The sequence below is a fragment of the Notothenia rossii genome (genome assembly GCF_949606895.1).
Source record: "Notothenia rossii genome assembly, chromosome: 4".
In the NCBI taxonomy this organism is placed as follows: domain Eukaryota; kingdom Metazoa; phylum Chordata; class Actinopteri; order Perciformes; family Nototheniidae; genus Notothenia; species Notothenia rossii.
The window spans coordinates 70,392,398-70,416,312 of record NC_136902.1 but is presented as its reverse complement, the minus strand read 5'-3'; the positions used below and the strand labels follow the sequence as shown (position 1 = coordinate 70,416,312).

Sequence of the window (23,915 nt, the reverse complement as noted above, 5' to 3'; positions counted from 1 at the left end):
GATTGCTTTTAATAGGCTTAGGTTATTTTGTTACGTTGAACCACACACACACGCACACACTCACCTCATTTTAAAATCATCCATAAACCCAATGATGTATAGCAGAAAGTGACAACATATCACAGGCACAATTCTATGGAGCCAGACTACATTATGATAATCATTAACTGCTGTGCCTGTGACCTGCAGAGGAAAGAAAATTAAGCCACTTCAAACATTTGAAATAATGATCACAATACCCATATTGTAATGTATTTTTGGACAGAGCTGGGTATGGAAACAGAGGACATTGGGAATTTCATCAGCAGACAGAAAAAAGGCAGTCAGATGTCTTGCTGAGTTGTTTGGATGTAAAGTTGGCATCCTGAGTAAGAGCAGTCTGTTCTCACATGGCCCGCCAAACACACTTCTGAAGCATCAAGGCCTGCCCAAAGGAGGCCAAAGAGCATTGGCTTTAAAGAACTAGTTCATTCTTGGACTCTCTGAGGGGACAGATCTAACATGTCATACTCCCAGGCATGCGGAACAACAACTGGTAGTAGTGCTTTTATGAGGCAGTGCACAGGAAAGACAAAAATCTGACATTCTCTAGCTTGTAGAAAAAAAGAAGGCTATTTTATATATTTTGAGAAAACATGAACTTCAACCCACATTGGAAAGAATGATCGTAGAGCTTTACAGTTCTCCAAAACATACATTTTTTAATTATTCTTTGGTTTGGTTTCCAAATTCCATAATACATTTTAGTATGTTTCCCTTTCTCCTCATCGTTGTGGTCCCTGTGATTCATAATTATGGGACCTCCCACCAGAAGCTCTCGTCGATTCTATGTTTGCATTGAAGCCAGGAACCGCGGTAAGGCCATAGTCTCCCATCACCCCTCCCTCTCCCAAGGCCAAACCCTGGGCCAAGATCCCGTCTGCTAGGCCCTCTGTCTGGACTGCACTCTGTGTCCAACTCCTTGATCCATGCCATACTACTGCAGACACTTGGGAAATCGGATTAGTAGGAAAGTCTATACTTGTAAAAAGAAAAGAAAAAGCTTTCTGACTTGAGGAATCACTTGAATGATTTAAATGACTGATTATCAATCTTTTTTGCAAGAGCTGTCTTTTTGATACGATAGCCAAAAACAACTTGAAGAAACAATGATTTAATGACAGAGGACTGCCGTCACTGGGTGGGCTGTAATTTGTCCTCTATAGCCACTTTTTCTCACGCTCAACTAGCCTAATTAAGGTGCCTTTTCAGAGTGAAGTGACTTCTATTTCTTTGGATAAAGCCCTGAATTTGTCTCTGTCTGTGAATATGTGAAAACCCCTTTGTGCCCATGCTGACAGAGGACTTTACACTGCCTCTGTTACCCTGGAAACCTTTTGAGAGGTGAAGGGGAGGACAGCCAAAGAGGAGATCATCTTGGCCTAAAACCGCAGGTAAATTCTCACTAAGGCAGTCCAATTTAAACAGCTTTACTATGAAAGAAATAACTATTCATAGAGGAATTAAAGAAATCAGCAAAGGATGACACATTTCTCCTCTATTTACCTTATACAATTCCCATTTCTTATGCTTTTCACAACTGCCCTCAAGTTGAGTTCAGACTTATGCATGATCTCAGTGCAGAAGTGTGGGAGTGCGTAGTACAAATCCAGAAACTTTTAATGAAATAAATCTGTAAATGTCCTACCTCAAGAATGCAGGTCCCTGGAGATGTGTTCTCTTTGATGGACACATTGTAGAAATTCTTCTCGAAAACTGGCTCATTGTCATTTATATCCTGAAGTACAATGTTTACCACAGCAGAAGAGGATAGAGGTGGTTTTCCTCCATCTGAAGCCAACACAGTTATACTGGGATTGGGGTTCTTTTCATAATCCAGCTGGGAGAGAGTAGTGATAATCCCTGTAACAGAGTCTATACTGAACCAGTTGGAGAAAGCACCTTGGTCTCGCAGGATGCTATAGTTAATGTCCCCATTGGGCCCCTGGTCTTTGTCTCTAGCCGTCACCTGTAGCACAAAGCTCCCTGGAAACACCAATTCAGGGATCACCTGCCTGTACACTGGCTGGTCAAACAGAGGAGGATTGTCATTGACGTCAATCACCTGGATGATGAAGGAGGACTCGGCCCTGAGAGGAGGAGTGCCCGAGTCTGTTGCCATCACCCTCAGCTCGTAGGTGTCCCTCTCCTCTCTGTCCAGAATCTGGTCCACACAGATCAGATAGATGATGCTATCCTTAGTGGTCAGGGCAAACTTTCCATCTCCTCCCTCTAGTGACACGTTGACGTTGGCATACTCTCCGTAGTCTGGGTCAGTGACTGAGATCCTGGCTACAAACTGGCCTGGCTGTGCACCCTCTGAGATTCTGGGAGATCCATCCTCACTGAGAAAGATGATGGTCATGGTGGGTTGGTTATCGTTGTAGTCTCTGACGTGGATTGTGACGAAGGCATTGGTTACCTCCGGTTGGGTTGCATTGTCTTGCGCCTGGACTACCAGCTCGTGGACTCTCCTCATCTCAAAGTCGAGTGGCTTGTTGAGTGTGATGACGCCGGTGCGAGAGTCAATAACAAAGTAGCGGTCCGGGTCGCTTTGTCTCCTGTTGATTTCATACAGCACTATTCCGTTGTCTCCTTCATCAGCATCTGTGGCAAACACCTGCAGGATGTTGCTTCCTGGCTGAAGGTTCTCTGATATTATGGCATGGTAGCGGCTCTGGTTGAAAATGGGAGCGTTGTCATTTATGTCTTGGACAGTAATATCTAATGTCATCTGATCACTCCTTTTGGGGGAACCACCGTCAAAAGCCTCTAGAGATAAAGTAAAGGTGGACCTTTTCTCTCTGTCAAGAATGGCATTGACCACCAAGTCAAGATAGAGAACCTCATTGCTTCCCCTCCTGGTCTCTAAAGTGAATGCCTGGCCAACATTTCCATCTTTAATTTGGTAACCCTGTGTTGTAAGCTGGCCTTTATCAGCATCCATAGCTGGCTCAAGAGGAAACCTGGTGCCGATGGCTGTTTGCTCAGGGATTTTAAAGGTGGCCTGTTTCCTGGGGAACGTTGGAGCATGGTCATTTATGTCATTCACGTTGATGGTCACCTCCACAGTCACACCTGTCATAGTGACTGCAATGAAGTTGTATCTATCCCTCAGTTCCCTGTCCAGAACTTTTGCGGTTTTAATAATGCCTGTGCTCTCATCTATGTCCAAATCACTACCCACTCCAGTGCCTTCATGGTCTGAGATAAAGTACAGGGATGCTGTGATGCCAGGTGGAAGTCCAGCACTGATGTCCCCTACAATTGTGCCTGCTGGCTGTTCTTCGTCGAGCTGTAGCTCAAGGGTCCCCGTGACCCCAGGGGAATGGACTGTAACGAGCTGTAAGACCATATACACCATTATCACTATCCTCCTGTTCCACCAACCCTCATTGTGTGAGTGGTCCATTACAGACTTCCCAAGAACCTTGGCAGCCGTCTTCATTTTGGTTCCTTCTTTTTAAACCTGGAGACAGAAAAAAAAGGAAAAGCTGAGCAATATCAAAACCTAATAACAGCAAAAAGGAAGAAAAGGTGTATTATTTCTGTTTAAAAATACAGAGTACTTTGGTTTAAAAAAAATAAGTATGCGCGTTATACACTTTCCCATATGTTTTATGGGCTCTTTTCCAAACCACAGGACATGCAGTACAATATACACTACACATGACATTTTCCTACACTTCTTCAATCACCTAATAAGTCAACACCTTGTTCCTCCTACATACCAGAAAGCTCTCCTTTGCTAGAGAAACATCAAAGCCACAGACCACTACATCAGATGGGGAATCTTGGCTGTGGCTATTCAACTCTAATTAAAATAATGCAGGAATCGTTATGCAGTGGGTTCACCATAGCAGTACCCTCTCATGTAGGTCCTGCATTTAATATTCATGTGTGCTACCACATTTGGCTCTCAGAGTGAGCCGTTCTGAAACACTCATATAAGAACCATTTCAAATGTATAACTCTTCCTAAGTAAACATATCTGTCTTTCAATACATCTGAGCGTCAAATTCATGAATCGTGTGTTAAATCAACTGGTGAAAAAGTTAATATGTAAAAAGGTAGCAAAGGTGTTAGAAGCCCTGCATAAACAATAGACGCTGCATTTGTAATTGAGACAGAGAGACACTTTGGATCAATGTAGAAATTATGCAACGAGGTTGGGACCATCTGGAGAATAATCCAAAACCACCAAGAGTCTGGCAATTGTGTCTTTTTCATTAAATAAAGAGAGCTGCTTCCAATTGTCTGTGGTTCTGTCTTACTGTAAGTTGTGATATCCATAACTACTTTGACTTGTTTGAAAAGTAAGGTTAGCTTTGATATTGTTGAAATATATACAGAAGCACATTTTACTGTATTACATTACTTGGAATTATGTGTCTGGTGAAAGCTCTTCAAGGCTCCCCCCAGTGGTTCAACTGTTACCTGCAAAGAAACGTGTGTGGGTTCACTGAATGCCTCCCATTTGTCCCTGAATGCAGTATTGCAATCTGTCTCAGCCACGGTGGTGACAGTGTGTTTGAGTGACAGAGCAGAGTTGAAAGGCTCCATGCAGTCTACCTCTCTCCCTTTTTCTGGCTCTGCAGCATTGTAATTGAGGGCTGCTGGAAGTTGGCCATAAGCACACAAGATCCTGGAGCTAATTTCAGTCTGCCGGGCGTGCACACAATGCTAACTTAAACATATCGATTGGTTTGAATTCAACTAAGTGAGAGAAACCTTTGGGCATTTGGATGTAGTACACGAAAATGTGTGCTGTGAACAATTTTATGTTTTACTAGTTTAATATTACTTAACAGTTAGGGAATACGAATAATCTCAGTATCAATTTGCTGCAGTAGTTACCTAATCCATATTCAAATTCATACATTTACAGGACCTCAGAGGCAAGCTCTACACTCAATTGTATACCTTACTTTGGTTTACTCTGTAAGTGCTATTCTCAGCCAGAAAATAAGCACATCCATGACAGCCTGAAAATCTTGACAGCACTTGAACTTTAAAGTCTCAGTATTGATTTACTTTACTTCAACACTGGGGATGCACGTTTACAACGCTTTCTCCAAAGCACAAAGGATAGCTTTTCAAGGCCAGAATTTTTGTCCAAATGCCACAACTGAAATAATGCACTCTCTGGTTGAGCTACAGTGGAGGACCTCTGCAGAGCGGAGCAGCCTAATGGATGTAGCAGATGCAGTTGGGTAGGCTAATTGCACAATACCAGGCGAAGAAGGACATATGGTTTTAAAAGACTGAGTTTAAAACTTAAGAGAAAGGTCTGTACTTTAAAGCTAAGAAATTCACCAAATACATAACAAATACTGCCCATATGCCTCCATGACTGAGAGTTTCAGTCTGAATGTTTGTGGCCACTGTTAGCAGTCAGGATATAAGAAGGTTAACAACTCATTCGTGCGTTAAGCTTCAGGGAAAGCAATCTGGAAAAAAACTAGTTAAAATAGCTGCTGATGGTTGAAAGCTGTCTCATTTAGTAAGCCAATCCCATTGTGGCTTGGATTCAGATGTTTTCCTTGCATCATTGTCCAAGACCACGGTGGGTCCCTCATGCTGTTAGTCAAACCTCAGCAAAGAGTTTTGTAAAGTTGACGCTGTTGAACCATTAAATAAAATGTACCTGCAGTCAAGTCTCTGGAATATTTTATTTGCACACTTTTGAAAAAGTTTCACTGAGGTAATTCTTTTCTAAATCCAGCACGTGTTACATGGCATGTATACCTCATTGTTAGCAGTAACTATAGCATTGACCCACTTTCTTTGAATCCTCTAAACCAAGTCAAGCAACCAAATCCAAGGTTTCTAGGATTTACATACACAATGAAACCTCTGTTTAGAATACACAAGATATCATTCTGGGCACTTTAGTAGCATGACTGGAATCAGCATCGAAATCCCTGGCAGCAGCGAATGTTTGGCACATCATGGCTGAATTTGTGTTTCTCCACTGTGGGCTCCTTCATGTTTGGCAAAATGTGTGAGGCATTTATTTTGTATTCGCCGAAATGAATTTGCTGGTTTATTTTACACTATTCTAAAAAGGAGTCATATTTCTCTTTTTTTCCTACAAGACCAAGAAAAGCATACCTTTGGTTTGGCAAAACAGACAATAGACGATACATCTGAATAAACAGTGGCTTACCCTTCATTAGCCAAGACCTACATTATATAAAAGAATGCCAAACCTCTCATAAAAAACAAATATGCTATTTCCCCATGAAGAGTTGAAGAGCTGTTTAGTTTATCATCATAATGAAATATCAGTGAAATTGCCTCAGATCACAGAACTAGCCAACTGATATAATTTCATCTTAAATACCACGGAGATATTCAATAATCGTGAAATATTTTTCTTCGGTTAACATCTTCTCCCTACAAATAGCAGTGACCCTTTTAGATTTTTGATTGTTTCTTATGTGAATTTGTAGTATTTCTGTTACTGTCTGTTCAATAAAGGTGTATTTTGCTAAATCTTGAGACATTGCCACTGTATATACTAGGCCTCAAGAGCCTTTCTTGTGCTGGCAGACACATAGAACCATATTGGCGGAAAGCACTTTGCACGTACAAAATAATTCCACGCGCTCCGCGCTCACATTTAGCTGCCTTAGCACCGCTTTACCGCCTTAGCACCGCTGCTATGACTCCATCCTAGGGGAAACACTGATCTTATTACAATCATCCCCAATATTGAGATATATTCTCTTCTGTGTTCGATCGAGTGCTTTACTGATCCAACATACCTGATCCAAAAGGGATAACACCAAATACTGGTATCTAATTTTCTTCAAGTTTTAGAGTACTTCAGCTGCACCACTATAATAAACACAATCAAAACATTTTCAACACTAACAGGACAAGAGGGACGACTATTGTGAAGGACTATGTAAAATGAGATTCTAATTCCATGTCACGATTCCAGTTAACTCAAACAAAACTTCTGAGGGTTCGAGAACATGCCAGGCTGCCTGAGGCTAAATGGAGCCATAATGGAAACCACAGACAGAACTGCAGATTGACTGGACATGAGGATGACAGGCTTAGCACAAAGCAAACTCAAAAAGGGCTGGAAGTTTGCCACACTATTTCTCACAAGTGCCGCATTTCTGTGCCCTGCATTACTCTTTGAAACGTCCGTCCCTCGGCATGTAAAAAAAAAAGGCCAGGAAAAGCCATCACAGGCTTCAGATACACATGCACTTCCTGACCATAACAAACGCGCTATTGGGAAAAAACACACAGGCTCCTTTTTCAAGACAAGATGAAGGTTTCCAGGGGTTTTGAGGTTCCCCAGTGTCTGTGACAAGGAGGATCATCTCTTTCCCACAGCAAGAGCAGCATGGGTTAGTTCAGCTGTTTGTATAAGATGTTCCAGATAAACAAAAAACACACACCTTATGTCTTTGAAGATGACACCATCTGATATTGCGATGGGGGTACCAGTAGTTGCATCATTAAAAACACATGTGCATGGAGTTACAGTAGCAGGGTGCAAGGAGAGCTTAGACAACATTACTAAGGTTGAAGTTCACCTTATATGTTGACAGTCTCATACATCTCAGGGAAGACATGAGTGATTTCATTTTCTTTTTTAATTTTAGAGGATTCAGACAAGTTTCCTGTTCAGCAGAGGCAACGTGGCATCTGGTAACATTTAAAAACAAACATGGAGAGGATAGCCTTCTGGAACGACACACTCAAACACGATGGTTGACGCACACATGACTTGTTTTACTCATGACGACACTGCAAAGAGATGAGTCAAACCACAGTGACTGCATCCAGGCAATTTTTCAGAAATGTAAGGCAGTAAGAAACTCTCTGGGTGGTGTTGGTGTGGTCGTCCTGTGAGAAACATTCATTGTGTTTTTTATTTCTTTTTAGGAGTCTGGAACAATAGCTTCATCAACAGCATATGCACGCTACAAAGAAGAGACTGGTGAAATGATTACTTCATGCACTTCACCAAGGTTTTATGACATAATCCTTGATTTGTTATAAAAGCTGTGGAGGTCCTCATTTTTGTGGTTTTATCCCTCTGCAAAAAATTTTTATAATTAAATACTCAACAGTCCTAACACATTAGAATAATGTTCCATTAAGGAAATACCTTGTTGATGGCAAACTGACTAAAAACTAAGCATATGGATGGATGATTGGACCGATGTTTGTATGGGAAAAACTGACAATCACTGCAATCCACTGCCTGACAATATAATTGAATAATTGTAGAGGTGACACTCAAATTAAAGTTAAAGCAGGAGTCTGCCATCCTCCTTAAACTGATGACTGGTGGGGAGTCAAATGGAGAGGAGGAGCCTGCACTCTGTGTCTGAAGTAAAAAAAAAAAAAAGGCTGCATAATTACGTTGCTGCACCATGGCAACCACCACACTCACAACTAAAGTGCGCGGTGATGGAACCCAGTGGAGACTTAATTAAGGTATTAATTGAGGGAAAGGAACACCTATTCACGGTCAATGAACACAAGTATGCTAACACAATCACTGTGCAGACATCGGGGGGATCATTTGGTATGTGTTCCACTGGAGGAAGAGGGGGGGGGGGGGGGCACGAAGTCTCAGCGGCGACAGCAGCAGCACTTGGAGGACAATGAAATAACTCCATAGGTTGACCAATTTGAGAGGAATGTCTCAGAGGAGTTTTTTTTAACTGCAATGACTGATATATAGTTTAATGTTTGGCTGCTCTCTAAAGTAGGCGCATAAGCTGAGCTTGTTCTGGGCAGTTACACAAATCACAGAAGTCATAATTAATACACAAGTCGAAGTACAATTATTCTCAAACTTAAATAATATCCTTTTTGAGCAGTTTGCATGTAGAGGTGAAGATGAAAGCTTGCCACCAGCACTTCAATGACATGTATAGTGTGCTACATTGACACCGTTTCTTTAAATCAACTTTGTTTAACGAGTTTATTCAAAAATAAATAAAGGTAAATGGGCGAGGTTGCAACACCGAATACAATAACTATGCCCAACTGCTAGAAGGCTGAGCATGAATCACCTGAAAAACTGTCTGCAAAAAAGTAGACGTCGTATGAGTTTTACATATCTTTCCACCAGTCAGGCAGGGATCAGCCAGTGAGTTGTACATGTTTTAAACATTAAACAAATGTAAATAAAAGGTCTTGTTATCAATGAGCTGTGCTGATGGATAACTTGAACGCATTACGTTACTTTTGGAGTGAGCAGATCTGTGACATGCCGTGGTGGATACTCACACTCATCTGTTGCTCTGCTTTATTCAATATGTTTTTAAGCCGAGTTCCGAGGCAGATCCAGAGACTTCTCAGTAGTCCCTTTTGAAGTCCAAAGTGAAACATACATCCATTTCAAAACTTGTATCCTTTGCCAGTGGCTGTTGAGATCCCCCCTCGTTGTGCCCAATTCGTTTGGACCTTGCGAAATTCCGAGTTCTACCCAGACGAAAAGATTACAAGTCAAACTTTAACAGTGTAAAACTTTCCCAGCGTCCTCTTCTGGTAGTAGAGGTTATCAACTTATCCGCATCAACTGTGTTGAACTGTGCTGTGTCTGTGAGTGTGGGGGCACACACACTGCTGCAGCACGCTGACTGAACCAAACAGTGAGGGGCAGCTCGGCGGAACGTCCCTCCACAAATCTCATTTATTGAGCACGTGACGGAGCAGCCTCCTGCTCCTCTCTCCCTGAGAGCTGCTGTGCTGTGGCGGCTAAAAGGAGACTCTCCGACTGCAGAGAGGCAGCCAGGTTATTGCTGAACTTTGGTGCCACCATCCTATGCAACAGGGAAGTGTTCTTGGGTGGTTTCACAGAGCTGATGCACAGCACAGACTAATATGGAATAAAGTTTGACGTTTCTAAAGGTGATCTGTGAAATGTTAACCAGGTTATATCTGGGAAAACAGTATGTTATTCAAATTAAAATGCAAAGGCTTTATTGTGCACAAAGCTACAGTGTAGAAATGGCAATGAAATTCTTCTGACCTGAGCTCCTCCAACAATGCAACATATAATAAAATACAAAAATACAAAATAAATGTAATAGACAATCATCCACATTATATTATTTTAATTAAAACGGTAATGTACTGTTAAGGATTTAAAAACTTGATTAAAATATAGTATGATTATGCTGGGACTGTGAAAAACAGAATTTCAATCAAGTATGTTCAAGTTAATAGACAATCCTCCACATTTGATCATTTTGTATCAATTGTAGGCTACTGTACTATTAAGGATAAAACTTGATTAAAATATTGTATAATTATCCTGGGGCTGTGAGAAACAGAATATCAATCCCCCTGTACACATATAGAGGAATGGCCAATCATCATATTCAATTGATTCTACTTTCAGTGTCTTGGGTACTGTTCTGCGGCTCACCTTGTTTCCACATACAGTACATGCAATACCTAGACCAAACAACCTCACCAAAAGCCCAGCATCATAGGAAGCCTAGATATCACTGTGTATTTCCTTCAGTTGATGGAAGAAAAAGAAACTTCCTGAGGGTATTTTTCATCAAGAGAAAGACAATGCCCCTTACATTTTTCTCCTCTTGTGACTCTTTAAAGAAGCATAGCATACATCTTCAGTCAAGTCCCACGAGGAGCTCAGCTCTAATAATGCTGGAGCCATAACCATGCATTGCTTTTGTGTCGATCACTGAAAGCTCTGAAACTTATTAAAGCCTTGTCACTTTGCATTTGGAACTCCCGAACAAGAGAACAAAAGAGGATCCCTGTTTTGTCAACAATCATATTTATTGTGAAGAAACATTTGACATAAGTGGGGTGAATGCATGCAACTCATTATCTGGCTTTTATTAGCTTTATTTTTTGCAGGTTGCTTGATCTTTAGTGTTATCATCATGAAAGGAATATAAAAACTGACGCCACTCTTGGCCAAACAAAATAACAGCAAATTATTTCTTCTAAAATCACATTAGCCAAAAACATGTTATAGTAGGCAGTATGAATATACTGTTTGTGCTGATGTAGAAACAGAAAAACTTTGAAAAAGAAAAGTTTGGTCAGTGTCAACTCTCCCACAGTTCAACATTTTTGCTGGCTAAACCTTTTTTCCTCCAAGCAACCTAGTTATGTCTCCCCACTCTCACACTGTGAACTGCATGCTATATCACCAAGTGGAATGAGTTCCTGTGCTGGCAGCTTCTCATTACTACTTTGACAGCAGAGCAAGCCATCGCACACAGACATCCACATATAGACTCGTACATTCACTTCACACAAAGTCAGATGACATTCTTTTTTTTCCTAAGTCAGAACAGCCTAGAGCTTTACTTCTTAAGGGACAACCATGCACATCATCAGCATGATCTTCCCCCAATTTCCTTAAAGGTCCCCTATTATGCTGTTTTTCATCAAAATATAGGTCTCAGATATATACAAAACATGTCTCTGAAGTATTTGGCTGAAATACCAAACAGATCGTGCATTGCAGCATCCCATAATCACCTCTGTTTCAGCCCTGTTTCAAAAGTGCTGATTCTCTGTCTGTTACTTTAGAGGAAAATAAGGAGCCACTCCCAACGCCCCTCTGAGAGATATTTGGTTAAAAAGAACACAATGTAGGAGATTCAGGTGATAAGGTGGGCGGGTGTTACCTTTGTTGGTTATTGGCTAATGGTTACACAACCCCAAAAAACACAATGACATCATAAAGTCACAAGATCTGATCAGCTCATTTTCAGACAGGTTTTTATAAAATGGATCAGGACAAAAAGTGAGTGAATCTCTTTACACAGAGGGGACACATGTTTATGTTTAAAAGACATGAAAAAAAAAGTGGATTTTGCATAATAGGTGACTTTTAAATAAAAAAAAGAAGTTAAGGTGCAGAGTGAGAAAAGTTGTTCAATAAATGCTAAGCATATATTGAAGTATACAGAAAACAAAATACATTGTTTTGGTTTTTCTACTTAGATAACATGTAGTGCTGTTTCAGATTATTAACTCAAGTTATAACTTAGACTCACTATCTGTGTACTCTGTTACTGGCTGATAAGTTAGGCAAAGAAATATAGATATTCCTTGTCTTATCATGATGCATTTTTATTTCAAATATCCTTTGTTTGCAATATATAATATTCCTTTCTGTGCAATTTGTGAAAGACAGAGATGCCGTAAACATTGCCTGTTGACAGAACAATACATTGTCAAATATCCTGTTGACAGCATACCGGTAAGACAAAATGGCACAAGACGTGATGGCCTTTTCTGACTTTGACAAATGATGAGAGATGGAAAGATGGACTAAAACTTGATGAAAAAAATGCCAACCTGATGTATTGTTTTATGTTTAAAAACAACATATTCAGTTTTGTACTGAGGATAAATTACTTGAAAACTTTAGAGGAGCATCTGTTGCTCATTTGGCAGTATAACCTTCAGAATTAGCTTTCCCTATGTTAAGCCTTATCTACACTGAACAAAAATATAAACGCAACACTTTTGTTTTTGCTCCCATTTTTCATGAGATGAACTCAAAGATCTAAAACATTTTCTATATATACAAAATAACCATTTCTCTCAAATATTGTTCACAAATTAGAAAAAATCTGTGATAGTGAGCACTTCTCCTTTGCCGAGATAATCCATCCCACATCACAGGTGTGGCATATCAAGATGCTGATTAGACAGCATGATTATTACACAGGTGTGCCTTAGGCAGGCCACAATAAAAGGCCACTCTGAAACGTGCATTTTTGCTTTATTGGGGGGGTCTGAAAACCAGTCAGTATCTGGTGTGAGGGTTAGGATTAGGGTTAGGGTTAGGGTTAGGGTAATGTTGTGAATCGAGTGGCCCATGGTGGTGGTGGGGTTATGGTATGGGCAGGCATATGTTATGGACGACGAACACAGGCCACTCGATTCACAACATTACCCTAACCCTAACCCTAACCCTCACACCAGATACTGACTGGTTTTCGGACTCCCCCAGACCCCCCCAGAGCCCCCCAATAAAGCAAAACTGCACGTTTCAGAATGGCCTTTTATTGTGGCCTGCCTAAGGCACACCTGTGCAATAATCATGCTGTCTAATCAGCATCTTGATATGCCACACCTGTGAGGTGGGATGGATTATCTCGGCAAAGGAGAAGTGCTCACTATCACAGATTTTTTCAGATTTGTGAACAATATTTGAGAGAAATGGTTATTTTGTGTATATAGAAAATGTTTTAGATCTTTGAGTTCATCTCATGAAAAATGGGAGCAAAAACAAGAGTGTTGCATTTATATTTTTGTTCAGTGTACATTAGTTTTCACAAGGTCCCATCAAACTTTCAATTAATTTTTCATGTTTTTATTTCCATGCATAACACTGTGATCTGCTGAGTTCAGTGCCTCATCCTCACAGAAGACCCCGTATTAAAAAAAAGTATGTTGCTGTGATGGTGGACGGATCTGCACTTTTACTTTGAGGTTATGTGCTGTCCACATCACAAGGTTGTGGTCTGTGCAATTTTCTGTGATGGCTATTTTGAAGAAATTTGACCATGGATTAGAGGGGAACCCATATAATTTGGCTCCTTTCATTGTGCTTTAAGTCCATGAAAGAAATAAACAGATGGAGTTCAAACAAGATTGAAGTTAAGTGTGTGACATTTTCAGCCAGAAAAAGGCATCCAACCTAATACACACACTGTAATGAAATTAGATAAAGGATGTAATTAATGGTATGTCTATGGCTGTTCCCATAACTTTATATGAAATCTAACGTATAGCATATGCATATCATTTCCTAACATACTCATTGCTGGATCGTTTTGTTTCACTCAAATGATAATATTCTGTAAGCCAGACCACAGTAAAAACACGTCACACCTTGCCGCTCTACCAGTCTATCTGGGTCCAAACACAGAGGGTATGAGCTGCAGGCTTAAGTTAGCTATGTTTCTGAGGTGGACTGTAAAATATTTGATGGGGAAACCAGAGTGGGGCTCTGGGAGGTTGGGCATGTGCTTTAGCAGAAGTCTAATGTGGAGCTTTATTGAGACAAAACACTAACCAGAAGCACTAGTGGACCATTTCCTCCAGGTTGCTGTGCATGTGAGGAAATATGAGCTTTGGTTTATTGAATGTCACTTTTAAAGGAATGCGCTTCACACACTTGATGAATGAGAAGACCGGAGATCAGTTCTTCATCAAGCTAAAGAGTATTTCCATAGCACTGTATTAAAGCTCACTTTCATAAAGTGTGTCTGTCTGTGCACTGTGTGTTTGAAATAGACTTACTTTGTGTGATCCTTTCCAAAAGGATATTAGATATTAAGGTGCTTTTCATTGGGTTAAAACAAATTCTGGGGGAACTAGCTCTCTGTCATCTTCTGGTTAATCATGATGCATAGGATATTTTATAGGTTTCTGTTTAGTGTTACCACTGCTTCCTGACTCCAGAATATGCAACAATAAATCTTCCATGTAAAGAAAAATCTAAATCCCTGGTGATACCCTAGCCTACCCTGGAGCCTAAAATCAAGGCCCACAGACTCAATCAAACAATATGATATTCATAATGTAAAATTAGCTGATGGATTGATAAAAGGCAGTCTCCAGTCTACCATGGTGGTTTCTAGTGAGTTAGCACAGATGATGATGATGATAATGATGATGATAATTGAACAATAAATACACAAGAGGCCAGTCAAGGTACATTAACAGTATTTTTAATGTCCAATATATTTTATTTTGCTTGCAAATACTTTTGAAAACCGGAAAAATCATTAGATTACGTACACCTGTTTAATTGCTCTGTAATCCAAATATCTAATCAGTCACGTGGCAGCAACAAAATGCATTTGTAGACTTGCTGGAGAAGAGTTTACAGCAAGCTTAAGAATAAAAAAAGTTTCAATTCTCTGGCGAAAATGCCTTGTGGAGTTCAGAGGAGTAAGGCCATACTGGTTTTCTTTCCAAGTGCCTGCAGGTGTGATTCTTCCAGATCTGCCATAGTAGGTCAAATCTCTCCGTGACGCCAGCCTGAAAAGTATTAAAAGTATTTTCTGTCTGAGCTAGGAAAAAACAGCAGATCTGTTTCCTCTGCTCTCACAGCTGTTCATTCATAACTCTCTTTGAATTATAATCTCACACTCTCACCAGAAGACAAAAGAAAGCAATGGTATTAAATTGCAAAAACTGTATAAAGTAAAAAGAAAAAAACCCTGCAAAAAGGTGGGGCAAAGCATAATTCTGTGAGGACTGCTCTTCCTCGACAGGTAGTGCTGAGGTACCCTTGAGGAAATCTGTTATTTTGCTCAGAAAGTCCCAGGTGTGAATCTGTGGCTATACAAAGCAGTGCTCTGCTGACAAAGACCCAGTCTGCTGTGCAAATGCTTGTGTGGATTATGGTGGCCAAAAAAACAGTATGACTAACCACAACAGTATTTTGTTTCTCGTGCCTTCTCTGACAGCAAAGCCAGTAATTTTCCTGTGAGTCTTTTGTTTTTCTTGTACATATTGTATGTAGACGAGCCAAACCTATCCATCTACTCTCAGTACAGGACCAATCCACTTTAAACCGTTTAATGCTGCTGCAAAACAGCTATGGGCTACGCAGCCTGTATTTATTGGCCCTTTGGTTTTTGTACCTTTCATAATTAATGATTTGAATTTGTTCAAACCTGGAAAAACTACAACAAAAGGTTTTGAGGGCAAGTGGGGACAGTTCAGCACAAAATGGATCAAGATGAATGAAAAATAATGAACAAAGGGAGAACATCCAGTGGTGGTTTTCTTTTTGTTTCTTTAACCTCTACTCAGGCTAGAGGCACACACAGCAGTGACATTTAAAGTCTCTACAGGGTACAAGACTGAGATCACTAGGGCACAAGATGCTGAATAACCAACCTGACATTACTGTTTTTTATTCCTGTGACTTTTATTTCTCTTGTCCTTGTAATGAACAAACACAAAAGCCTAATTAGATGGAGCAACTAGGGTTAAATAAACAGCTTCAGGCAATTACAAGTTTTAGAAAAATCTATAAAACTGGTATTTTCCCTCAAGCCATGCAGAAAAAAAAGCTCTTCTTATAGAAGTGCATGAAAATGAGAATATATTAAGCACGTCCGCAAAAGGATATCTCTTGCTTGAAAATGCAGCTGTAACGTGATTTGGAAATGTACCTTGGGCATCTCTGCTATCTACTATCTAAATTGATTCAGTTTTTCCAAACCCAAAAATGTGTATTCACTGTAAACATCAGAAAATATATATAAATATATAACATTATTTTTCCTTCAGATGTTCTGCAGAGGGTCAGATGTGCCTCCGGCTCTTGCCCAGTTAACTGCAGTCTGGCTTATAACAATGACACCCACTTAAGAAAAGCACAATCTTTTGGGCTGTCCTCTGTGAATGCTTTCTAATTGATACTCTATCAATCACACAGTCCTGCACGTCGTTCTCCTGCAGGACGACATTCCTCAGACATTGTAGGGAGTCTGAGCAATTCTGATGGAGATCAGTTTCTCTCTCCAGGAATGCATTCTGTTGTTCAGGAAAGGAATGCTCAGCATTGAGAGGGATGCCCTGGAATTCCCAAAACAATTAAATTGCTCAAGCAAACATTTCTTTGAGGAGAGAGAAAAAAAAAATCTGATCCCATTACTCCACACTCTACAATGCTGTCTCTTGAGAAAGTTTAGAGACTCGACTTGGTCCATCATTTTTTGAGCACACCATAGCAGTAAGCCTTGGCATTGAAGTGAACAATCACTTGCAGGGTCAGAGTAACCTGGGAACATTCCTTCTTCTCTTCAGAAAAGCCTCGCAAAACTCTTTACTAAGCTCTGTAACGACTGCAAGACCTGACCAGACTGGTAGATCAAAATCAAGCTGTCTAACAAAGGAAGCATGGAAAAGCATCATACTGTCACTCTGACAGTTTAAACTGAAATAATATCTAACCGTGGAAACAATTTCTCTCAGTTTTCATTTTGCTCCACAGGAAACATAACTGATCCACACCCTCCTATCACCAATAAATTATACTCCCATGTTATGTATAGCAAGGGAAGTCATCTATCACAATTTCAATTTTTTTTCCTAACTTGTAAATCAACAAACAGACACAATATTATCATTACGAAAATCAAATAAAGATTGGTAGCAAGGGGTCGTTGACCCTGCTTGAGTTGACTGGAAATAAACTAAATGATGCATGTCCATGTATAGTTAACCTCTTTAAATCATGTTAGTATGGGGAAGCAGATCTCATATACACAGTGCTTTCACAAACTAGAGTTTGCCATGGTTATTCTGAGCAAAGCTTATAAAGTGATGTTTCAAACACAGTTTCTCTCAAACGACATCAGCAGGAGTTTAATTATGTGTTTATACATTCAAAAAAGGGTTTGCAGAGAATGTTGTTTTGCCAGTTATGCATTTGGGGGTTAGTCATCAGCACTCTAGACTGCCAGCTTTACCAACAATTTGTCCAAGGGTCACATGATCCATATGGTCACGCTCATGAGCAAACATTTACATAACAAGAAACAGGACTGAATTAGAAATGGTAAACAGCTCCTTATGGAGAAGCAAATACAAAACAGTCTTCTGAATGACGTGCATAAACCAGTTCAAAACATAGAACTGAGTATTTCAACTTTTTCCTATCCGTAACTCTTAATAAGAAAAACATTTTGTCAACAGGAGCGTGATGCTGTACAAAGACTTTTTTTTTTTTTTACAGAATTACAGTTCAGGAAACAGGGTTGCCTCATTGCAGCGTTTTTAAGAATTTGTGGTTGTTCGCTTTGAGCGTGACTTCAAATGCATACAGGAATGATTCAACAAACTACCTTTGAAGGTTTCTTTGTACCCATAGTTTTTTATTTGCCATGGTCGATTTCATTATTTTTGTAATGAAATTGGATGATTGTTATTCCTGCACAATTAAATATGAAACCTACATTGAGTCAAAACTCTTGAGGCTCCACAGACTTTAATAAATAATCATTCAGCTAAAACCCCAAAGGGGATATAGGTTAAGATGTCAAGTGTATCTGGCCATTTGACTGAGGAAGTGTGCGCTGGAAATATGCATCGATGTGGACAATTAAGTAAAGGACATCCCTCGCCATCTCCCAAAGGGATGATGGAAAGCAACGGAAGCTATTTAAAATCTGTCCGCAAGGAGAAATATATCAATCCTCAGGGTGTTCCAGACTCAGTCTAGCCTGGTTTTACTCGATGGTTTGCGACACTTACAGAAGTCTGCTCATGTTATGCCTGTTATTTATTAAGTCAGAAACATTCAAGTGTCGGCAGTTTATCCTGATGATAAAGTTTCATTTTGAGATTAAAAAAAATACAGTGAAATACAAACATGAACTAAAAGATCACTTATGTTCTTATTTGAAGAAGACGAACACATTGTTTTAATTGGTTCCCTCGTCCTCTTAAGTGATTAATATAAGTGTTTCATAAATACCATAATAACAAACACCTCTCTAGGGCTTTAATGTCTCTGCTGTGTTTCTCCTTGGGGCAAAGCCTTCAAAATAAAATGATTGATATTCTGGGTTGGGTAGGTTCAGCTGCTAAATGTAGGAATTCTACCTCATATTTATACTGTGAGAATCTCAGGAATATAGCAACATCAAAGGGGAAATATCACAGCTGTGGCCATGTACATCCATTTTCTGAAGTCTAGACAGATGGTCAGTTTTGATCTATGAGTTTAAATCACCCAGTGGAAACGGCTATAGCATGCAACATGTCCTGTTGTGTAAAATAAGCCCATCTTGGGAAACATAATAAATGCATGTCAGGAGTTTAGGAACAAAGCTAAATAGTCAAGTCATAGAAATCCATTGTGCACTTGAGAAGAGGGATGGGTTAAAAGGTGAGTGGGAGTAAATCCCATATACAAATGCTCCATGGGAAGATCAGCATGTCATGTTTCCCTTTTAGTCATGCACACATGTTTCAGACGTGAGCTGCTATGATACTGTCAAAGCCATGTGTGCGTTGGTTAGCACAAACACTATAATCACAAGCACTGTATAAACCAGCTGCTGGGCCCACAACTAAAAATACACTGGAAAGGTTTCACATCAGAAATTAAACATAAATATAGTACTATAATCATTTTAATAGTGAAACAGATTATTGTATAACATCCGATATAATGAATAACCACATCCCGGTTTTATCCTTTGATGATTTGTTGAGGTTTTTAACCCAAATCCTCTTCCTGAAGCACAGGGAGTCATTTGATTCTCTGACTCATCGGTTCAGGAACCTACGGCCAACGCCTGAAGCCAAATAATTAACAACTGCAGGGGCTGTCGTGAGAGATATAGCAATTGCATGATCAAAGAAGGGTGGGAGAAGCTCAGGATGCAAGATGGCAGACAGCATATGGCTTCTGCATGTCAGTAAGATATTAGTCCAGTTATCAGTAGCGAGTCAAAATTCTTTCAGGATTGAAACCCTCCAAGAATATTTTTTTTAATTCAACTAAATCACAGGAAGCATAACTGGACACTCAACAATGTTTAATTGAGTTTGAAGCTCAGTCTCTTCATAACTTGTCTGCACACTACTTCCCCCGCAGTTGAACAGCATGAAAGTCACACAGGACATTTGAAATTATTCATTGGTAAGAAAGTTATTGAAGGTAGAGATAAAACATAGAAGATGGATCAGATAAAGCAGATTAGAATTGTAGGTGAACTTCTTTCTAAGGATCCTACAATCCCCCCAAAAACCTCTGTTCTGTCCAGATATTTAAAGAACTATAAATAAATGACGTGACATTTCTTCCCTTAACCATTTACTCACGTTGTGTCACGGTTTGTGAAACAAGCAGGACCCAAATGCAGATATAAACTGAAAGTTCCTTTATTTCAAGGCTATGATATAGATATACAATGACAAAACAGAACACTCACTGCAGAACTAGTCAGGGAACAAGACGAACTGACCAAGACAGACAGACAACCCAGAACTTAAATACACACAAGACTCAATCACACAACAAGACACAGGTGAGGAGGGAGGAGAAAACACAGGGGCCCAGGTGAACATAATCAGACAATTAGACACACCAGGGAAACTAATGACAAGACAATAACCCAAAGGAAAACATGACATGGAAAACAGCAAAAACACCCAAACCTACAAAACTATAAACGTGACATAACACGAGAATCGTGACATAACCCCCCCCCCTCAAGGGACGGATTCCAGACGTCCCAAAAAAACAAAAATCCAGCAGGGTGGGTGGAGGGGGTCTGGAGGACGGGTGGAGGGCGGACGGACCGGGGGCAAGGCAGAGTTCAAAAAAGGGGAAACGGGCGGACGGCCCGGGGGCAAGGCAGAGTTCAAAAAGGGGAATTCGGGCGGACGGCCCGGGGGCAAGGCAGAGTCCATGGAGGGAATCTCGGGCGGAAGGCCCGGGGGCAAGGCAGAGTCCGAGGAGGGGTGAAGACCCGACAGCTCCGGAGGCCGGTCAGGAGCCGGTGTCGGCAAGATCCCCCATGGAAGAGGACACAGGACCGGCAGGACCCCCGGCAGGAGAGCAGTCGGCGGAATCCCCAACGCGACAGGACATGGAGTTGGCAGGAACCCCAGCGGAAGAGTAGTCGGCAGGACCTCCAACGTGGCAAGACATGGAGTTGGCAGGACCCCCGGCAGAAGAGCAGTCTGCGGGACCTCCAACGGCTCAGGACATGGGGTTGGCAGGACCCCCGGCAGAAGAGTAGTCTGCGGGACCTCCAACGGGACACGACATGGAGTTGGCAGGACCCCCAGCAGAAGAGGAGTCTGCGGGACCTCCAACGGCTCAGGACATGGGGTTGGCAGGACCCTCTGCAGAAGATCAGTCTGCAGGGCCTCCAACGTGACAAGACATGGAGTTGGCAGGACCCCCGGCAGAAGGGCAGTCTGCGGGACCTCCAACGACACTTGAGTGGGTTGGTTCGCCAACAGAACCCGGGGAGCTGGCGTCGGACGGACAGCCAACAGGAGGCGAGGTGCTGGAGTCGGCCGGTATGCCGACAAGACACGGGGAGCTGGCGTCGGACGGACAGCCATCAGGACACGGGGAGCTGGCGTTGGACGGACAGCCAACCGGAGACGAGGTGCTGGAGTCGGCCGGTATGCTGACAGGACTCGAGGAGCTGGCGTCGGCCGATGAGTCAGCAGGTGACGAGGAGCCGGAGTCGGGAACATGGTTACTGGAGCCGGCACTGAAGCCGGGAACATGGCTGTAAGGTCCGGTTCTGGAGCCGGAAACATGGCTGTAAGATCCGGTTCTGGGGCCGGAAACATGGCTGTGTGGGCCGGCACTGGAGCCGGAAACATGGCTGTAAGGTCCGGTTCTGGAGCCGGAAACATGGCTGTAAGGTCCGGCTCTGGAGCCGGAAACATGGCTGTGTGGGCCGGTTCTGGAGCCGGAAACATGGCTGTAAGGTCCGGTTCTGGAGCCGGAACCCTGGCTGCTGGGCGCGGAGCGGAAGCCTGAACCCTGGCTGTGTAAGCCAGGTAATGGAGTATGGAAGCAAAGCTGCGTGGGCCGGTACTGGAGCATGGAGCCATGGCTGCTGGGGCCTGTTCTGAGGCTGGAACCATGGCTCTTGGGGCTTGAGCTGCTAGCTTGGCCTTGCGACGACGACTCCTCTTAGCAGCCGCCTGAATACTCCGTGGACCTCCATAAGCCAGACGAGTTCCAGAATATGACTCCTGGACAGGAGCAGGAACTGGGGCAGAAGCATGGGTTGACTTCAGACAAACCGACCAAGACAGACAGACAACCCAGAACTTAAATACACACAAGACTCAATCACACAACAAGACACAGGTGAGGAGGGAGGAGAAAACACAGGGGCCCAGGTGAACATAATCAGACAATTAGACACACCAGGGAAACTAATGACAAGACAATAACCCAAAGGAAAACATGACATGGAAAAAAGCAAAAACACCCAAACCTACAAAACTATAAACGTGACATAACATGAGAATCGTGACACGTTGAGGCTCCTGGTCAGGGTTGTGGAGGCATCTCTTATAGATGTGATCTCTCCAGCTCAGTTTCCCTTCCTTTTCAGTCTACTCAGCTCTAGTCAAAACACCTGCCAGGAAAGGGAGACCCTCAAGGCTCCATACCAGGTGCTTGAAGGTGATACACCTCAGGCCCAGTGCGATGTGTTGGCAAAGTCTGCTGTTAAAACAGAGACTGACTTAAACAGGTATTTCTGTCATTTTTAACTGCAAAGCAAATGTAAAAAAACATTTAAAAAAAGAAATGGGAGCAATCAATTATGTATAAAAAAAAGGATATTTTATGATTAGTGACACTGAACATGATTCTCAATGTGAAATGTTAATTATCATGGAAATAGGATACATCTCAAAATGATTTTGAAGAAAACACTCTCTCTCTTTCAATATTTTTCTGTGACCTCTGTTTCTGTCAGGTTGAATAGGACCCAAAGGTTTGGTAACAAAAAACAAGCTTTATTTAAAAAAAAAAAAAAAAACGAAGACAGGAAAAACAAGAAACTGATTAACATAAACAAAACCGGGGAGCACGACAGACAGGAACAAACTTACAGACGGCAACAGGCAGGAGACATGGACGAGACATGGACAAGCATAGACGAGCGTGGACGAGTATGGAACATGGACATGAAACGACGGGCAGGTATCACAGACATTAAGAGACGGCGATCCAACATGGAGCACAGGGGAAGACAAGACTAAATACACAGAAGGGTAATCACAGGACAAGACACAGCTGGGCAGGGGAGGCAGAAACACAAGGGCAACAGGTGAACACAATTAGACAATCAGACACACTGGGGTTGCGTTCCGATAATCCAAAAATCAGCTCCTAAATTCTAACCATATCTCCTATTCCTTGACCTCTGAGTGAAACGTCACGGGGTTAAGGGATAGTGGATAGGAGAATTCAAAAGGATTTAGGAGAAGAGACTGCGGTACTTTAGAGAATCCGAATGCACTTTCACTATCTGACGTGTTTATGATGCGCCAGCGGACGTCATTGTGTGCGTCTGCTGCTGTGGTGAAACTATGGAAACTACAGTGTTCTATACACAACGGACTACATGGATGTTTAATAAGAACGACGGACTCATCTAGAGACTCTGCACCGTGCTCTGATGCTGTTGTTTTATGCTTTATGAACCTGGAAAACAGAGAAACGTATTCATGACCAAAGTTGTAATTGAAATAAAAAAGGAAAGTGAAATGTATGCTTGTCACCCTCTCCCTCCGGTCCACATTAATACAAATGATCCCAATACGTATGATTGTATGAAAATATCTTAAAATCAATACAAATGTATTTATTATAAACGTTAGTCCTTAACACCTATCACTGCGTATATCACCATTCAAACATCTTTTAAAAGTTGAACAAACCCCACACAGCTCAGTGAAATGTTGACTTTATTTGATCATTTCAGTAAAAACTAACGTTCATATTTCTCTTTTTGATTATAATACTGATGAACGTTCAAAACAAAGCACTTTGGCAACTTACCACATACGTTTTAAAATGCTTAATAAGCACCGTAACTTTCATGATATAATTTCTCCGTCATAATCGTTTGTTTCCGTGAACGGCCGACTGTTGTGTGACGTAAAATGCTGCGGCTGCAATGCATTGTGGGGCAGCATTTTCTCTTCTCCTTTCGGTAAGGGAGGTCCAGTGGTTCCTAAGCTAAAGGAGGTTATAAAGGAAGTTTGAAACCTCCTTTCCTTTCATTTGGAGAATTGGAACGGCACTTAACATGGCTGCCACTGACGTACTTCCGGGTCCTTTCACTCTGTTAGGAAGGTTCCTAAGC

The 23,915-nt window shown here is 41.5% G+C and overlaps 2 protein-coding genes across 2 annotated transcripts in view; both read right to left on the bottom strand.

The window, feature by feature from the left end:
* The window catches only part of LOC307035404 (protocadherin-16-like), a 77,382-nt gene extending 67,722 nt beyond the window's left edge, over window positions 1–9,660 (bottom strand). Inside the window, exons 1-2 of the mRNA XM_079674644.1 lie at window positions 9,310–9,660; window positions 1,688–3,508 (exon numbers count right to left, since the gene is read on the bottom strand). Of these exons, the coding sequence (XP_079530770.1) occupies window positions 1,688–3,487 (1,800 nt within the window). The 5' untranslated portion in view covers window positions 3,488–3,508; window positions 9,310–9,660. The remainder of the gene's footprint in view (window positions 1–1,687; window positions 3,509–9,309) is intronic.
* Window positions 9,661–19,171: 9,511 nt separating this feature from the next.
* LOC307037157 (uncharacterized protein) lies at window positions 19,172–22,864 on the bottom strand. The gene is made up of 2 exons (XM_079677936.1): window positions 22,657–22,864; window positions 19,172–21,800 (listed from the first exon to the last, which is right to left on the bottom strand). Exons 1-2 carry the CDS (start codon window positions 22,688–22,690, stop codon window positions 20,272–20,274), a joined length of 1,563 nt encoding a protein of 520 aa, XP_079534062.1. The 5' UTR covers window positions 22,691–22,864; the 3' UTR covers window positions 19,172–20,271.
* Window positions 22,865–23,915: the final 1,051 nt, after the last annotated feature.

Excerpts from the sequence above, each read along its gene's own strand:
- LOC307037157 (XM_079677936.1), bottom strand. The coding sequence starts at position 22,690 with ATGTCTCGTCCATGTCTCCTGCCTGTTGCCGTCT. Across the intron at positions 21,801-22,656 it reads TCTCCTGCCTGTTGCCGTCT|TTCCTGCTCCTGTCCAGGAG; the intron begins GTAAGTTTGTTC and ends CTTCTGCCCCAG.